Source organism: Oncorhynchus masou, chromosome 9 (genome assembly GCF_036934945.1).
Source record: "Oncorhynchus masou masou isolate Uvic2021 chromosome 9, UVic_Omas_1.1, whole genome shotgun sequence".
NCBI classification, from domain to species: Eukaryota; Metazoa; Chordata; class Actinopteri; order Salmoniformes; family Salmonidae; genus Oncorhynchus; species Oncorhynchus masou.
In genome coordinates this window covers 83,451,707-83,466,880 of record NC_088220.1, presented here as the reverse complement: position 1 = coordinate 83,466,880, position 15,174 = coordinate 83,451,707, and the positions used below count along the sequence as shown (strand labels likewise).

The 15,174-nt window shown below is 46.1% G+C and overlaps 2 protein-coding genes across 2 annotated transcripts; one reads left to right on the top strand and one right to left on the bottom strand.

Moving 5' to 3' along the window:
* The first annotated feature begins 3,186 nt into the window (after nucleotides 1-3,186).
* Nucleotides 3,187-6,857, top strand: LOC135545338 (extracellular calcium-sensing receptor). The gene is made up of 8 exons (XM_064972953.1): nucleotides 3,187-3,477; nucleotides 3,542-3,628; nucleotides 3,915-4,181; nucleotides 4,445-4,822; nucleotides 5,189-5,416; nucleotides 5,620-5,743; nucleotides 5,849-6,324; nucleotides 6,429-6,857. Exons 1-8 carry the CDS (start codon nucleotides 3,187-3,189, stop codon nucleotides 6,855-6,857), a joined length of 2,280 nt encoding a protein of 759 aa, XP_064829025.1.
* A 1,963-nt stretch (nucleotides 6,858-8,820) lies between these two features.
* On the bottom strand, nucleotides 8,821-13,534 carry LOC135545337 (extracellular calcium-sensing receptor-like). The gene is made up of 7 exons (XM_064972952.1): nucleotides 13,257-13,534; nucleotides 12,517-12,811; nucleotides 11,725-12,014; nucleotides 11,210-11,490; nucleotides 10,728-10,936; nucleotides 10,005-10,350; nucleotides 8,821-9,737 (listed from the first exon to the last, which is right to left on the bottom strand). The coding sequence occupies exons 1-7, from the start codon at nucleotides 13,532-13,534 to the stop codon at nucleotides 8,821-8,823; spliced, it is 2,616 nt and encodes an 871-aa protein (XP_064829024.1).
* Between the last annotated feature and the right edge of the window lie 1,640 nt (nucleotides 13,535-15,174).

Sequence of the window (15,174 nt, the reverse complement as noted above, 5' to 3'; positions counted from 1 at the left end):
CATATGGGTTGTATTTACAATGGTGTTTGTTATTCACTGGTTGCCCTTTTCTTGTTGCAACAGGTCACAAACCTTGCAGCTATGAAGGCACACAGTATTTGGTATTTCACTTACTAGATATGGGAGTTTATCAATATGTGATTTGTTTTCAAATTATATGTGTATCTGTGTAATCTGAGGGAAATATGTGTCTCTAACATGGTCATACATTTCACAGGAGGTTAGGAAGTGCAGCTCAGTTTCCACCTCATTTTGTGGGCAGTGAGCACATAGCCTGTCTTCTCTTGAGAGCCATGTCTGCCTACGGCGGCCTATCTCAATAGCAAGGCTATGCTCTCTGAGTCTGTACATAGTCAAAGCTTTCTTTAAGTTTGGGTCAGTCACAGTGGACAGGTATTCTGCCGCTGTGTACTCTCTGTTTAGGGCCAAATAGCATTCTCGTTTGCTCTGTTTTTTTGTTAATTCTTTCCAATGTGTCAAGTGATTATCTTTTTGTTTTCTCATGCTTTGGTTGGGTCTAATTGTGTTGCTGTTCTGGGGCCTTTCTCTCTTTCTCTCTCTTTCTCTCTCTCTCTTTTTCTCTCCTCTCTATCTTTCTCTCTTTCTCTTTCTCTCTCTTTCTCTCTCCTCTCTATCTATCTCTTTCTCTCTCTCTGTCTCTCTCTCTCGCTCTACCTCTGTTTCATAGTGGTCTCTGTGAAACTGTAGGTTAACGTAAATGTTTGACATGTGGCAGGGGTGGTATGGGAGGGATGGCAAGGGGAGGGATGGCAAGGGGTGGTATGGGAGGGATGGCAAGGGGTGGTATGGGAGGGATGGCAAGGGGTGGTATGGGAGGGGTGGCAAGGGGTGGTATGGGAGGGGTGGCAAGGGGTGGTATGGGAGGGATGGCAAGGGGTCAGAGGTTGCAGGTTGGTGATGAGACACGAGAGTGTCAGAGACATAAATATTATAGACCTCCAAACTATTTCACCCTGTGTCCTGTCGGTGTCAGTCACAGTTGTTTTTCTCACTCTCCCTCGTTCTGTCCCTCTCACTGCACCTCTCCCTCTTCCTTCCCCTCTCACTGCCCGTCTTCCTCTCCCTCTCACTGTACCTGTCCCTCTTCATCTTCCTCTCCCTCTTACTGTCCCTCTCCCTCTTCCTCTCCCTGTCCCTGTTCCTCTTCCTCTCCCTCTCATTGTACCTGTCCCTCTTCATCTTCCTCTTCCTCTCCCTCTTACTGTCCCTCTCCCTCTTCCTCTCCCTGTCCCTGTTCCTCTTCCTGTCCCTCTCCCTGTCCCTCTATCTCTTCCTCTCACTGTCCCTCTCCCTCTCACTCTCCAATCCTATATCTGCACCTGCAGGGAACATATCTAAGCACAAAGCCTCACACATCTCAATTGAGCTTCTCTGGACACACACAGAAAAACACAGAAACACACAGAAAAACACACACACACACACACACACACACACACACACACACACACACACACACACACACACACACACACACACACACACACACACACACACACACACACACACACACACACACACACACACACACGGAGACACACACACACACACACACAAACACACACACACACACACACACACACACACACACACACACAGAAACACACACACACACACACACAGAAACACACAGAAACACACACACACACACACACACACACACACACACGTGTGTGTTCACCCCCATGTGTGTTTTTTTCCACTGATTATCTCTCTGATATCTAGTGGAAGCAATGCTGCTGAATGCCCTTCCCCCTGACAGCACTCAGTCTGTCTACTCTGTCTGCCTTTCACAACACGGACTCTGCAACTCTCCCTCTCCATCTCACTACAGAGAGACTGACTTTCATTTCATTGTACAATGTACATTTACAGAATGTAGAAACTGTAAAAACTGCAGAGTGTTAAATGATATGAATGTGAATCGGTATCTTCTCACCTCTTACCTGTTTAGTGGTCTCCATGCAGTCTGATATTACACGACTTGGTACTTTCCTGCAGTTCAGCATTTTGTGTCATGACAATGAGGGCTTCTATTGGAGTGTGATAGTCATCAAGCACTGCTCTTTGGTTCTGTGTGTGTCCCACGGATTGGCCTCGCCTGCTGTCAATCATCTGATATAACCAGTGATGCAGATGTGATTACCTTCATAAGGCGGGTCGTCTACCTATCTGACACACATCACAGGGAGCCCTCCTCTCTAACATAAACTATATATAGTGTCACTCTCTCACCCACTCTCAGTCTACATGCCAGCCAGGTAAGTTGTCCTTGGCTTTATCCACATTGCGGTAACAGTCTTTTGGGATATCCCAATTTGCATCATCTGTTCCATCTCCCATCGGCATGGAGCAACAGTGGACACTGCGGCGGGCACCTCCACAGACACCTAGCAGGATAAGTATCTTCTGGGTCCTGACACTGCGTCAGGCAGCCAACAGAACACATCTGTGGGTTCTGCTCAGCCTCCTGGTGCTCTACCCCACCTCCCTGGCTACAGCTGGCGGGTCCGGATCCAGGGTTGGGGCTGGTCTGGGGCTAGGGTGTGTGAGTCTGGGTGACAGTGAGCTGCCTGAGCTGCAGTCTGAGGGGGACGTAGTGATAGGCGGTCTGTTCCCTCTCCACTACCTTGCCCTAGAGCCAGAGCACAGCTACAGGACCAAGCCCCAACACACACAGTGCAACGGGTGAGTGAAGCAAAGGGTTCTCCCTGGAATACTAGAGGATTGTTACGACGGGATGTTCTTTTCTCCTGTTGAGAACGTTTTTTTATCTAGCCGAGAGCACGGAATTAATATATTTTCAAACAGTCTTCCTGCTGTTCTAAACCTTTCTCACTCTGTCTCCCTCTCTGCCTCTCTCTCTGTCTCCCTCTCTCTCTCTCCCTTTCTGCCTCGCTCTCTGCCTTGCTCTCTGCCCCTCTCTCTGCCTCGCTCTCTGCCTCGCTCTCTGCCTCGCTCTCTGCCCCTCTCTCTGTCTCCCTCTCATTCTACCTCTACGTCTGTCTCTCTGTATCTCTCTTTCTCTGCCTCCCTCTCTGTCTCCCTCTCCCTGTCTGTCTCTCTCTCTCTTTCTCTGCCTCCCTCTCTGTCTCCCTGTCTGTCTCTCTCTGTCTCTCTCTGCCTGCCTCTCTGTGTAGTTTTGACCACAGAGCCTTCCGTTGGATGATGACCATGGTGTTTACAGTGGATGAGATTAACCGTAACTCAACCTTACTGCCAGGTGTGAGGCTAGGCTACAGAATCTTGGACAGCTGTGACCACGTCCACACCAGCCTGAGAGGGGCGCTCTCCGTGGTCACTGGGAAGAGGACTGAGGAGCACATAGAGAAGGGGGTGGAGGAGAGGATGCCTGGGTGCCTGGCTGGAGCCCCTGTACCTGCTGTCGTCGGTCTAGCCTCCTCCACCCCTACAGGGGCTGTGGCTCACACCCTAGGCCCCTTCAATATCCCACTGGTGAGAGAGAGACAGAGACAGAGATAGGTAGTTTAACATGTATAATATATTGTTCTCTCCACAGGTGAGCTACTTTGCAACCTGTACCTGTCTGACAGATAAACTCTCCTACCCCTCGTTCCTGCGGACTGTGCCCAGTGACCTGTTCCAGGTGTGAAGGACGATGAGAAAGTTTTTGACATAAGTAGTGCAAAAGCAATGTGTTAAGTGGACTTTTATGTCTTCATGCTCAGTTTACTAAACTCCAGTTAAATAATCACCTCCTTATATTGCAAATGGCTAGAGAAAAACTATCAAATTTAATTACAGTGCCAGATGACAATGAGGTTTATGGTAAATGTTTCTCTGAACACATTGCTTTTCCTGCTATGAAAATGTCCCACCATAATTTCTCTCATGCCATGATCTCTGTCTAATCCTTCTTTATCTCATCCTAGGTTCGTGGTTTAGTCCAGTTGGTGAGCCACTTCGGCTGGCGCTGGGTTGGCATCCTGGGCACCTCTGATGACTACAGTCGCTATGGCATCCAGGCCTTTACCCAGCAGCTGAAGGACCAGGGAGGCTGCCTGGCGTTCCACCTTACCATCCCCAATTCGCCCTCCCCAGCTGGGCTACGTGCCATGGCCGACACCCTGCAGAGCTCCAGGGCTCGCGTGGTGGTAGCCTTCGCTACAGAGGGCCAGCTGCTGGAGTTTCTCTCTGAGGTGAGTTCTCCTCTTTAAAATATTCTGTCAGGTATTTACTTCATTTGGATTAATTTATCTTCCTTTCTTCTCGTTTTATTGTGCTAAATAAAACGATGTAGAAACTCTCTGAGTACGCGGATAAGCAACGTACAATTACCAACGGTATAATTCCTCGTTCTCAGCTGGCAGCGAGAAACATTACAGGATTCCAGTGGGTTGCCAGTGAGGCTTGGGTTACGGCCAGCCTGCTCACCTCCCCTCAGTTCCACCCACTGCTACAGGGCACCCTGGGCTTCTCCTTCCCAGGAGTCTGTATCCCTGGCCTGGGGGACTTCCTGCTGAAGGTCAGGCCCTCGCCCACACCGGGGTCTGAGTTCATCAATATGTTCTGGGAGGAACTGTTTGGCTGCAGGTTGGATTTTGGGGCGGGCAGCAACTCAAAGAGTTCTGGGCTGACTGCTATGTGTACTGGTTCAGAAGACCTGAGGGACACAGAGAGCAGCTACTCTGACGTGTCTCGGGTCAGGATCTCCTATAACGTGTATAAGGCAGTGTATGCTGTAGCCCACGCACTACACCAGCTGCTACAGTGTGACTCTACTGGACACGGACAAGCTCAGGAGAAGTGTAACACCAGCACATATTTTACACCCAGACAGGTAGGATGTGTGTGTGTGTGTGTGTGGTGTGTGTGTGTGTGTGTGTGTGTGTGTGTGTGTGTGTGTGTGTGTGTGTGTGTGTGTGTGTGTGTGTGTGTGTGTGTGTGTGTGTGTGTGTGTGGTGTGTGTGTCTGTGTCTGTGTCTGTGTCTGTGTCTGTGTCTGTGTGTGTGTGTGGTGTGGTGTGTGTGTGTGTGTGTGTGTGGTGTGGTGTGTGTGTGTGTGTGTGTGTGTGTGTGTGTGTGTGTGTGTGTGAGTAAGTAAGTATGATTATTTATTCATATATTTCCAGTAATATTTAATAATCCTTCTCCGTGACATGTTTTTAGGACATTATCTCCTCCCCTCACCCTCTGGTTTTCTCCAGCTCTTACACCACCTGAAGAGGGTGAATTTCACCAATCAGTTTGGGGAGAAGGTGCATTTTGATGCCAATGGGGAGCCAGTTCCCCTCTATGACATTATTAACTGGCAGAAGGTCAGCAGTGGAGATATCAAGTTCAAGAAGGTGGGAAGCTATGACGGCTCTGCCCCCCTCAGCCAACAATTGCAGATTGATGAGAGCGCCATCGTGTGGATAGGAGGGCAATCACAGGTGGGTTGTGCTGGAAGCTGAGTTGTGGAATGAAGTAGTGTCCATTTAAGCGAAAAAAATGCAGCTTTCCACAAATAAGACTTAACTAGAACTAAAGTAAATGAGGGGCCTTTGTGTGGAATCAGAGTGTTCTCCCCTATGCAGTATTTAAGAGGCACAGTGGAAGACCTATGTGTGTGACTGTGCCCTGTATCTCTCCCCAGGTGCCAGTGTCTCTGTGCAGTGCCCCCTGCCCTCCAGGCAGCAGACAGGCCCGTCGTCCAGGAGAGCCTCCTTGCTGCTTCGACTGCCTGCCCTGTGCAGCTGGGGCGATCAGCAACCAGACAGGTACACACACGGTGACACAACGCACCACGATTCGAAAGTACTGCTCTTATTTCTATATCATTTCATGTAGACCAATGTGTGTGCGCATTGTGTCCTCCCATGCAGGTTCCTTAGACTGCACTAGATGTCCTGAGTTCTACTGGTCAGACAGAGACAGGGTGAAGTGCGTCGCTGGGATAGAAGACTTCCTGTCCTTCTATGACACCATGGGAATCATCCTGGTGTCACTCTCCCTGCTGGGTGTTGTCTCGACAACCACCGTCACAGCCATCTTCCACCGTTTCCGTGCCACGCCCGTTGTCAAGGCCAACAACTCAGAGCTGAGCTTCCTGCTTCTCCTGTCACTCCAGCTTTGCTTCTTGTGCTCGCTGCTGTTCATTGGGCGTCCCTCTGCGTGGTCGTGTGGGTTACGCCAGGCAGCGTTTGGGGTAAGCTTCGTGCTCTGCCTCTCCTGCCTCCTGGTCAAGACCATCGTAGTGCTGCTGGCCTTCAGGGCCACTGTACCAGGCTCCAGTGCTCTGATGAAACTGTTTGGACCTTCCCAGCAGAGGACACTGATTCTCTGCTCCACCTCACCTCAGGTAGAACCGTTGAACTCATTAAATAGTAGTCCTACTAAATAATCTTTTGATGTTTGTCATGTTGGTCAGCCACATGATACTTGTTGTTCCACTCCTTCCCCTAGGTGTGTCTCTGTGCTGGCTGGCTCTCCATGGCTCCTTCCATCCCGTTTAGGAACTCTTCGTACCAGGGTCTGACTGGCATGGTAGTGCTGGAGTGTAAGGAGCCCTGGCCCCCAGGGTTCTATTTGGTGCTGGGCTACATCGGCTTGCTGGCCTCTCTCTGTCTCCTCTTAGCCTTCCTGGCCAGGAAACTCCCTGACACCTTCAACGAGGCCAAGCTCATCACCTTCAGCATGCTGATCTTCTGTGCTGTATGGATCTCCTTCGTCCCTGCCTACGTCAGCTCTCCTGGGAAGTACACTGTAGCTGTGGAGATATTTGCCATCTTAGCCTCTAGTTTTGGACTGCTGCTGTGCATCTTTGCCCCTAAATGTTACATCATCTTACTGAGACCAGAGAGGAACACTAAGAAAACACTAAGAAAGGGATGACAGGGAAACAACAGGAAAACCAGAAATGATCAAAGTTGAGATTTAAAGTTATTACATACAGTACCAGGCAGATGTTTGGACACACCTTCTCATTCTACATTGTAGAATAATAGCGAAGACATCAAAACTATGAAATAACACATATGGAATCATGTAGTAACCAAAAACGTGTTAAACAAATCTCAATATATATTACATTTGATATTCTTCAAAGTAGCCACCCTTTTTATTGATGACAAGGTGGCACACACTGGAATTCTCTCAACCAGCTTCATGAGGTAGTCACCTGGAATGCATTTCAATTAACAATTGTGCCTTGTTAAAAGTTCATTTGTGGAATTAATTTTCAGGAAAGGAACAACTACTTAAGGACACCAATAATAAAAAGAGACTTGCTTTGGCCAAGAAATACGAGCAATAACATTAGACCTGTGGAAATATCTCCTTTGGTCGGATGAGTCCAAATTTGAGATTTTTGGTTCCAACTGTCTTTGTGAGATGCAGAGTAAGTGAATGGATGATCTCCACATCTATGGTTACCACCATGAAGCATGGAGGAGGAGGTGTAATGATGTGGGGGTGCTTTGCTGGTGACACTGTCTGTTATTTTTTTTTATATTCAAGGCACACTTAACCAGCATGACTACCACAGCATCTGCAGCAATACACCATCCCATCTGGTTTGCACTTAGTGGGACTATCATTTGTTTTTCAACAGGACAATGACCCAACACAGCTCAAGTGGCCAACAAGTGCTCAGCATATGTGGGAACTACTTCAAGACTGTTGGAAAAGCATTCCAGGTGAAGCTAGATGAGAGAATGCCAAGAGTGTGCAAAGCTGTCATCAAGGCAAGCTACTTTGAAGAATCTAAAATGTAAATTATTTTTGGATTTGTTTAACACTTTTTTGATTACTACATGAATCCATATGTGTTATTTCATAGATTTGACGTTATTATTATTACTATTATTATACTGTGTAGAAAATAATAGAAATGAAGAAAAACCCTTGAATGAGTAGGTGTGTCCAAACTTTAGACTGATACTGCAAGTAAAGAACAACTTAGTGTTAAGTGTGACTCATAACCACAGCTCATAATGGTTGCTTCCCACTACAGTACTTGTGATCCAGAGTGGTGCAGCGGTCAAAGGAAATGCATATCAGTGCTAGAGGCGTCACTATAGACCCTGATTCCGGGCTGCATCACAACCGGCCGTGATTGGGAGGCCCGTATTGCGATGCACAATTGGCCCAGCGTCGTCAATGTTAGGGTTTGGCTGGGGTAGTATGTAATTGTAAATAAGATTTTGGTATTAAATGACTTGTTAAAAAAATAGAAAATGAAGTACTCTATATTGCACTAGAAACTATTTGGCTTCTTGAACAGTGTGTGTCTTAATTAATCTGGTAGGTGATGTAAGCATGAACATCACTGGACACTGGGTTGAAGTGTTTGTTAATGTGAATAAGGTTGGCATATTTGTGATCTGTAATTAATAAAATGTAAAGAATATAAAAAACAAGGTATCTAACAAATGTGGATTGACTGGCCAAGCAAGCATTGACAAGACACCGATATATCTGAAAATGTTTATTATATTATAGTATTATAATACATACTACGATGAATTACAATAGCAATTGAACACATGCACTTCAATGTTATGTCAATTCATATAGGAAAAAAGCTTTTCTCCAACAACATGGAAGTGGTTCCACTCTGGAGGCTACTGCGATTCACATCATGTAGCAGGTAAAATCAGATTTTAACACTCGAGATTTGAACAATCACTCATAACATTGAAATATTTAAAGTGACCCTGTTACACGTTAATAGTTACAATGTTACCAATGATTATCTGCTAAATCGTTGGTCATCTCTGTCAGAGTAGTCCTCCCTAACTGTATGATAAACCATATAGCTGAACGTTACAATGTTTTTTTTTCACTCAATCATTTCTTAATAACGTTTATCATTGGATGTCTTCTCCATGAGGTGTTTCTTGGTGTTCTTCTCTGGCCTGAACAGAATAATAAAGCATTTAGGAACAAATAACAGAAAGAACAACCCAAAGCTAGAGGTGATGATGGCAAAGATCTCCACAGCTACAGTCAACTTCCCAGGAGAGCTGACATAAGCTGGGATAAAGGTGATCCAGACTGCACAGAATATGAGCATGCTGAAGGTGATGAATTTGGCCTCATTGAAGTTATCAGGCAGCTTCCGAGCCAGAAAAGCCAGCACAAAGCACAAGAGAGACAGGAGTCCTATATAGCCCAACACAGCCCAGAAACCAATAGCTGAACCCACATCACACTCTAGAATGATCTTTTCCTTGTAGGTAGTGAGGTTTTTAATGGGGAAGGGAGGGGACAGGACCAACCACAGAGTGCATATCATAGCCTGGACAAACGTGAAGGACACTACAGTCAATCTCTGCTGTTGAGGACCAAACCATTTCATGACATTACTGGCTGGAAGTGTAGCCCTGAAGGCCATCAACACCACTATTGTTTTCCCCAGAATACAAGAGATGCAGAGAACGAAGGTGATGCCAAACGCTGTGTGACGCAGCATACAGGACCAGTCAGAGGGCCGGCCAATGAAAGTAAGAGAACACAGAAAACACAGAGCCAAGGAGAAGAGCAGCAGGAAGCTCAGCTCAGAGTTGTTGGCCCTGACGATGGCAGACGTTCGGTGCTGGTAGAATACGGTTGCCGTGGCGATGGCCAGACAAGCCCCGCCCATAGAGCAGGCAGTCAGGATGATTCCGAGGACCTCGTGGAAGGACAGGAACTCCACAGGCTTAAGGATACAGCGGTCTCTCTCAGCGTTGGGCCAGTACTCCTCGGGACAGATCAGACAGTCTGAAGAATCTGACCAGGACAAAACAACAGACATCAAATGTTAATAATAATAGAATTAGGTTTTATTTATTTGAAAATACATGTCCCACAATGCTGCACTTCTGCAGATTACAATAAAGAATGTTGAATTAATGTGCAGCTTAAATGAGATAATAAGAACAGGAACATGATTGATAGACACTACCTTTGTAGTGCTGGTAATATAAATAAACCACTACTTAGTAAACCGGGATAGAAATTACTTCATATTTTTGCCAACTGTTCCTATAGTCCTACCTGTGTTATTGCTGATCTCTCCCTCTGCACATTGGATGCAGTCATAACAGCATACAGGCTTTCCTTTCTGTACAGCCTTACGAGTGCCTGGGGGACAGCTCTCACTGCACACTGACACAGGTACTTGTGTACTGTTCTTTACCCAGGTGATTTCCCTCTCCATGTCAAGCCTCTGGTCAGGAGGCAGGGATGCATCATAGCGCCCCACTGTCACAAACTCCATCTTCCCACTCTCCCGTCTCTGCCAGTTGACCAGCTCATAGGTGGCCACTGGGTCTCCGTTGGCATCGAAAGACACCTGGTACCCGTTACGAGAGAAGTTCACCCTCCTCAATCTCTCCAGGACCTGGTGTTTCGAAGGGCAAGGGAGAGAGGGGACGGGAGAGAGAGAGAGAGAGAGAGAGAGGGGAAGAGAGATGGAGAGAAGGGAAGAGAGATGGAGAGAGGGGTCGCGAGAGATGGAGAGAGGGGAAGAGAGATGGAGAGAAGGGAAGAGAGATGGAGAGAGGGGTCGCGAGAGATGGTGTGAGGGGAAGAGGGATGGAGAGATAGATGGATAGAGGGGAAGAGAGAGATGGAGTGTGGGAGAGAGTGAAACAGAACATTCATTTAACTCATATGTTTATCAGAAGTGTTACTTCATAACCAGCCGTAATGTCCTTCATACACTTAGTCTAAATAAACATATATATCAGAACATTATACTATTGTCTTGTCATTCACCTGTGTTGGCTTCACATTGAGGTTTTTGTCACAGTTCACAGTGGAGTTTTCTCTCTCTTCACAAACAATGCTGTGGATGGCGTGTGCTATGGCATAAACAGCTTTATACACCATGTTAGTGACACGCAGCTGGGATGTATCTGTGTAGGGGGTCTGTAGCTGCTGTATATCCTCACTGCCATCACACACCTTCTCCTCAACCCCAACACCTGTAGAGGTCCCTACAGACAGACAGACCAATAGACAGACATACATACATACATACATACATACATACATACATACATACATACAGACAGACAGACAGACAGACAGACAGACAGACAGACAGACAGACAGACAGACAGACAGACAGACAGACAGACAGACAGACAGACAGATAGATAGATAGATAGATAGATAGATAGATAGATAGATAGATAGATAGATAGATAGATAGATAGATAGATAGATAGACAGATAGATACCTGTCCTCAGCCTACAGCCAAAGGCTCCCTCCCAGAACTCAGTGAGCAGGGGAGAGTTGGACACCTTCTGTGGGGAGAGGTCCAGGAGGAAGTCCCTAAGGCCGGGGATGACAGAGCGTTGGATGCCAAATCCGATGGCCCCAGCACAGAGGCCGAAACGCAGCATATCTGGATCAGTGACCCAGGTCTCACTTCCGATCCACTGGCGGGGCGGAGAGGGCAGGCGTTCCATCTCCCTCAGCAGGATCCTCATTTCCCCAGTGGCTGCAAATGCAACCACCACCTGGGCTGTGGATCTGGGGAACATGATTATATCATATGCTTTATATGCTGGTCATGTTTGTCATTCATTGGAATGTCTCAGTGAAGTGAACATGAACATTAGTATTAATCAACACTTTTGACATGCAAATCATGTTGGTCTCACAGATCAGCTTTTGGAAAAGAGAGAAATTATTAACAATCATATTTTTTATAAATATGGGCTTGCATCTGTGTGAATGAAAAGTTCACAAGTTATCACGGATCACCTGCGGATCACGTCGGCCACCCGTTGCACTCTGCTGAGTGGGTTGGTACGGGAGAAGGCTTCAGAATACTCCACACAGATACCCTCCTCTTGTGCTGCCTGCAGGAAAGCAGCCATCCCGTAATTACCGTAGTCAGAGTCGGAACGGACCGCCCCAATCCAGGTCCAGCCGAAGTGCCTGATGAGGTGGGCCAGAGCAGCAGCCTGGAACTGATCACTGGGGATGGTTCTGAAGAAGGTTGGATACTGTTTCTTATCACTCAGACACGCACAGGTGGAAAAGTGGCTCACCTGGTTAAAAACAGACAGTCGAAAACATGAGAACGATCATCATGTCGGCCAAACAAGTTTTAGTTATTGGCAACTTCCTGCTTTTTTTGTTTAGCTGTGTTGTATGATGTTAGGGAGACATTAATAATAATAATGTATTGTTTTTCATTGTGCCAGATTGAAACGGATACATATTTCTGCCCGTTTCTATCTTTGTTGTTCTATTCATATTGATAATAGTATTATAAGACATACTGGTGTTGTGAAAAACATGAGTAAAAGGTGTGACACTAATCCCTGGTCTCCCATAACAACCTCGCCTATGAAAGGTAGTCCTCAGATCATGTTTTAATGCCTACAGAAGTTCTCCAGACTCATAGTCTTGAGTCTATGTTCAAATGCCTTTCTCCTCAAAATTTCAGGAAAATTGGCTAATTAAAAGTTGAACACATTCCTGAAAGAGAGGCAATAGAAATACAGTAAATTAAACAAAGCTGAATGATTTCTTTCCGTAGGAGATTACCTGAGGAATTCCAAAAGGGCCGATGATGCGCAACATGCTGATGGTAGGCGAGGAGGCAGACTCGCCCACGATAGCTGTTACTGTAGGCGACCCCGAGCACTGTTCTCCGGTATCAAACATTGGGTCCAGGCCATTAGCCAGATGGAAGGCCACATTCATGGCCATGGGGACCGTGTTGCACGAGTCGTGCACTTGATATCCGAGTGTGACACCCGGTAGGAGATCCGAACTGTTGTTTATCTCGTTAACTGCGAAGACCATGGCGCGCGAGAAGCGCAATTCACGGGAGTTCAAACTGTAAATAAAAGATAGGTGACTGAGCACCACTTGACTAAATGGTAAACTAGTCTATAGAATATATGGTTATACGAGGGCAAACATCTCCATATTTAGTCTTATTTTCCACTGTCTACAAGCCTACACATTTGATATCGGGACTTGAGGACATTGTAATATAACCTGCATTTGAAAATGTGACACTTTGTAACAGTAGTCTTTACCTACTCTCTCAGATACAAACACACTTTTTACCTGTCTTAAAAACACTGTTAATCTGTCTTTAAAACAATGGTTATATGTCTTTAAAATACTGTTTTCCTGTCTTTAAACACACTGTTTCCCTGTCTTTAACACACTGTTTATCTGTCTTTAAACACTGTCTTCGTGTCTTTAAAACACAATTTATCTGTCTCCCCACACAGCCCGAGTCCTGTCCCCTGTTCCCTCTTGCGTTCACTGACCTCCCTGTGCACTGCAGGGGCTCAGGCAGGCTGGTGAAGCTGTGATCCACAGTGTGCATATAGCTGTGGATGGAGAAAACACCCCCGATGACAAAGTCCCCGTCCTGGGAGAACGCCGGAGGACGAGGGGTGCCTTGGAGCTTGCATCTGACAGACTCCAGCTCAGAGGCAGAGGCAGACGAGAGCAAGGCGAGCCCACCAGCCACCACAGCTAGATGTAGTAGAACCAGACTACCAGCCAGACTTGGATCCAGAGCAGGAGACGGAGAGAGCCTCATTCCTCTGATGTGTAGAGGGTATGGGGTAGCACAGCGCCACACAAACCTTCATAGGTCAGGTTACCTCTCTTCTCTGGGTTAAATACCCACTGTACCTCTGTGGGGATTCCTCTAGGGGCCACACTGTGGGTATGGCCATGCCATGGAGGGAGGGGTTAGAAGCTGCTCTGCTCACCCTGCTTCTTTCAGCTATAGAGAGTGTATGCACCAGTATCAGAACTACGTTGACTGGAATGGTTTAGATAGACATAAACATACATTAGACACAGAATAACCATGAGCCTCTCTTATATTTCTCTTACGGTCTAGTGCTCTTGGCATGCTGGTTCTTCACTGTATTTATTCAAAGGTCTAATCAATGTTTCACTTCACCTGAGGTATATTTCCTCTATAGTCTAGTTGCCTCTTTTATTTTCCCCCTACAATCTAGTCGTGGCATTCAGGCACTACTCAGTACTTCCCATATAGTCTAGTCTTCTTGGTACGCTGGCAGTACACAGTGTTTATTCAAAAAGTCTAGTCCTATTGGTACGCTTCTTCTCTTATATTTCTCCTACAGTATAGTCCTCTTGGTACGCTTCCTCTCTTATATTTACCCAAAAGTGTAGTCCTCTTGGTACGCTTCCTCTCTTATATTTCCCCTATAGTCTAGTCCTCTTGGTAAGCTTCCTCTCTTATATTTACCCAAAAGTGTAGTCCCCTTGGTACGCTTCCTCTCTTATATTTCCCCTATAGTCTAGTCCTCTTGGTAAGCTTCCTCTCTTATATTTACCCAAAAGTGTAGTCCCCTTGGTACGCTTCCTCTCTTATATTTCCCCAAAAGTGTAGTCCCCTTGGTACGCTTCCTCTCTTATATTTCCCCTATAGTCTAGTCCTCTTGGTAAGCTTCCTCTCTTATATTTCCCCTATAGTCTAGTCCTATTGGTACACTTCCTCTCTTATATTTCCCCTACAGTATAGTCCCCTTGGTACGCTGGCAGTACACTGTATTTATTCTAAAGTCTAGTCCTGTTGGTACGCTTCCTCTCTTATATTTCCCCTACAGTCTAGTCCTCTTGGTAAGCTTCCTCTCTTATATTTCCCCTACAGTCTAGTCCTCTTGGCACGTTGCCTTACAGTTAAAGTCAGAAGTTTACATTCACCTTAGCTAAATACATTTAAACTCAGTTTTTCAAAATTCTTAACATTTTATCCAAGTAAAAATTCCCTGTTTTAGGTCAGTTAGGATCACCACTTCATTTTAAGAATGTGAAAAGTCAGAATCTAGTCGAGAAAATTATTTATTTCAGCTTATATTTCTTTCATTACAATCCCAGTGGGTCAGAAGTTTGCATACACTCAATTAGTATTTGGTAGCATTGCCTTTAAATTGTTTAACTGTGTCAAACGTTTTGGGTAGCCTTCCACAAGCTTCCCACAATAAGTTGGGTGAATTTTGGCCCATTCCTCTTGACAGAGCTGGTGTAACTTGATTGCCCATGCTTTTTCAGATCTGCCCACAAATGTTCTATTGCATTGAGGTCAGGGTTTTGTGATGGCCACTCCAATACCTTGACTTTGTTGTCCTTAGGCCATTTTTGGAAGTATGCTTGGGGTCACAGTACATTTGAAAGACCCATTAGCAACCAAGCTTTAACTTC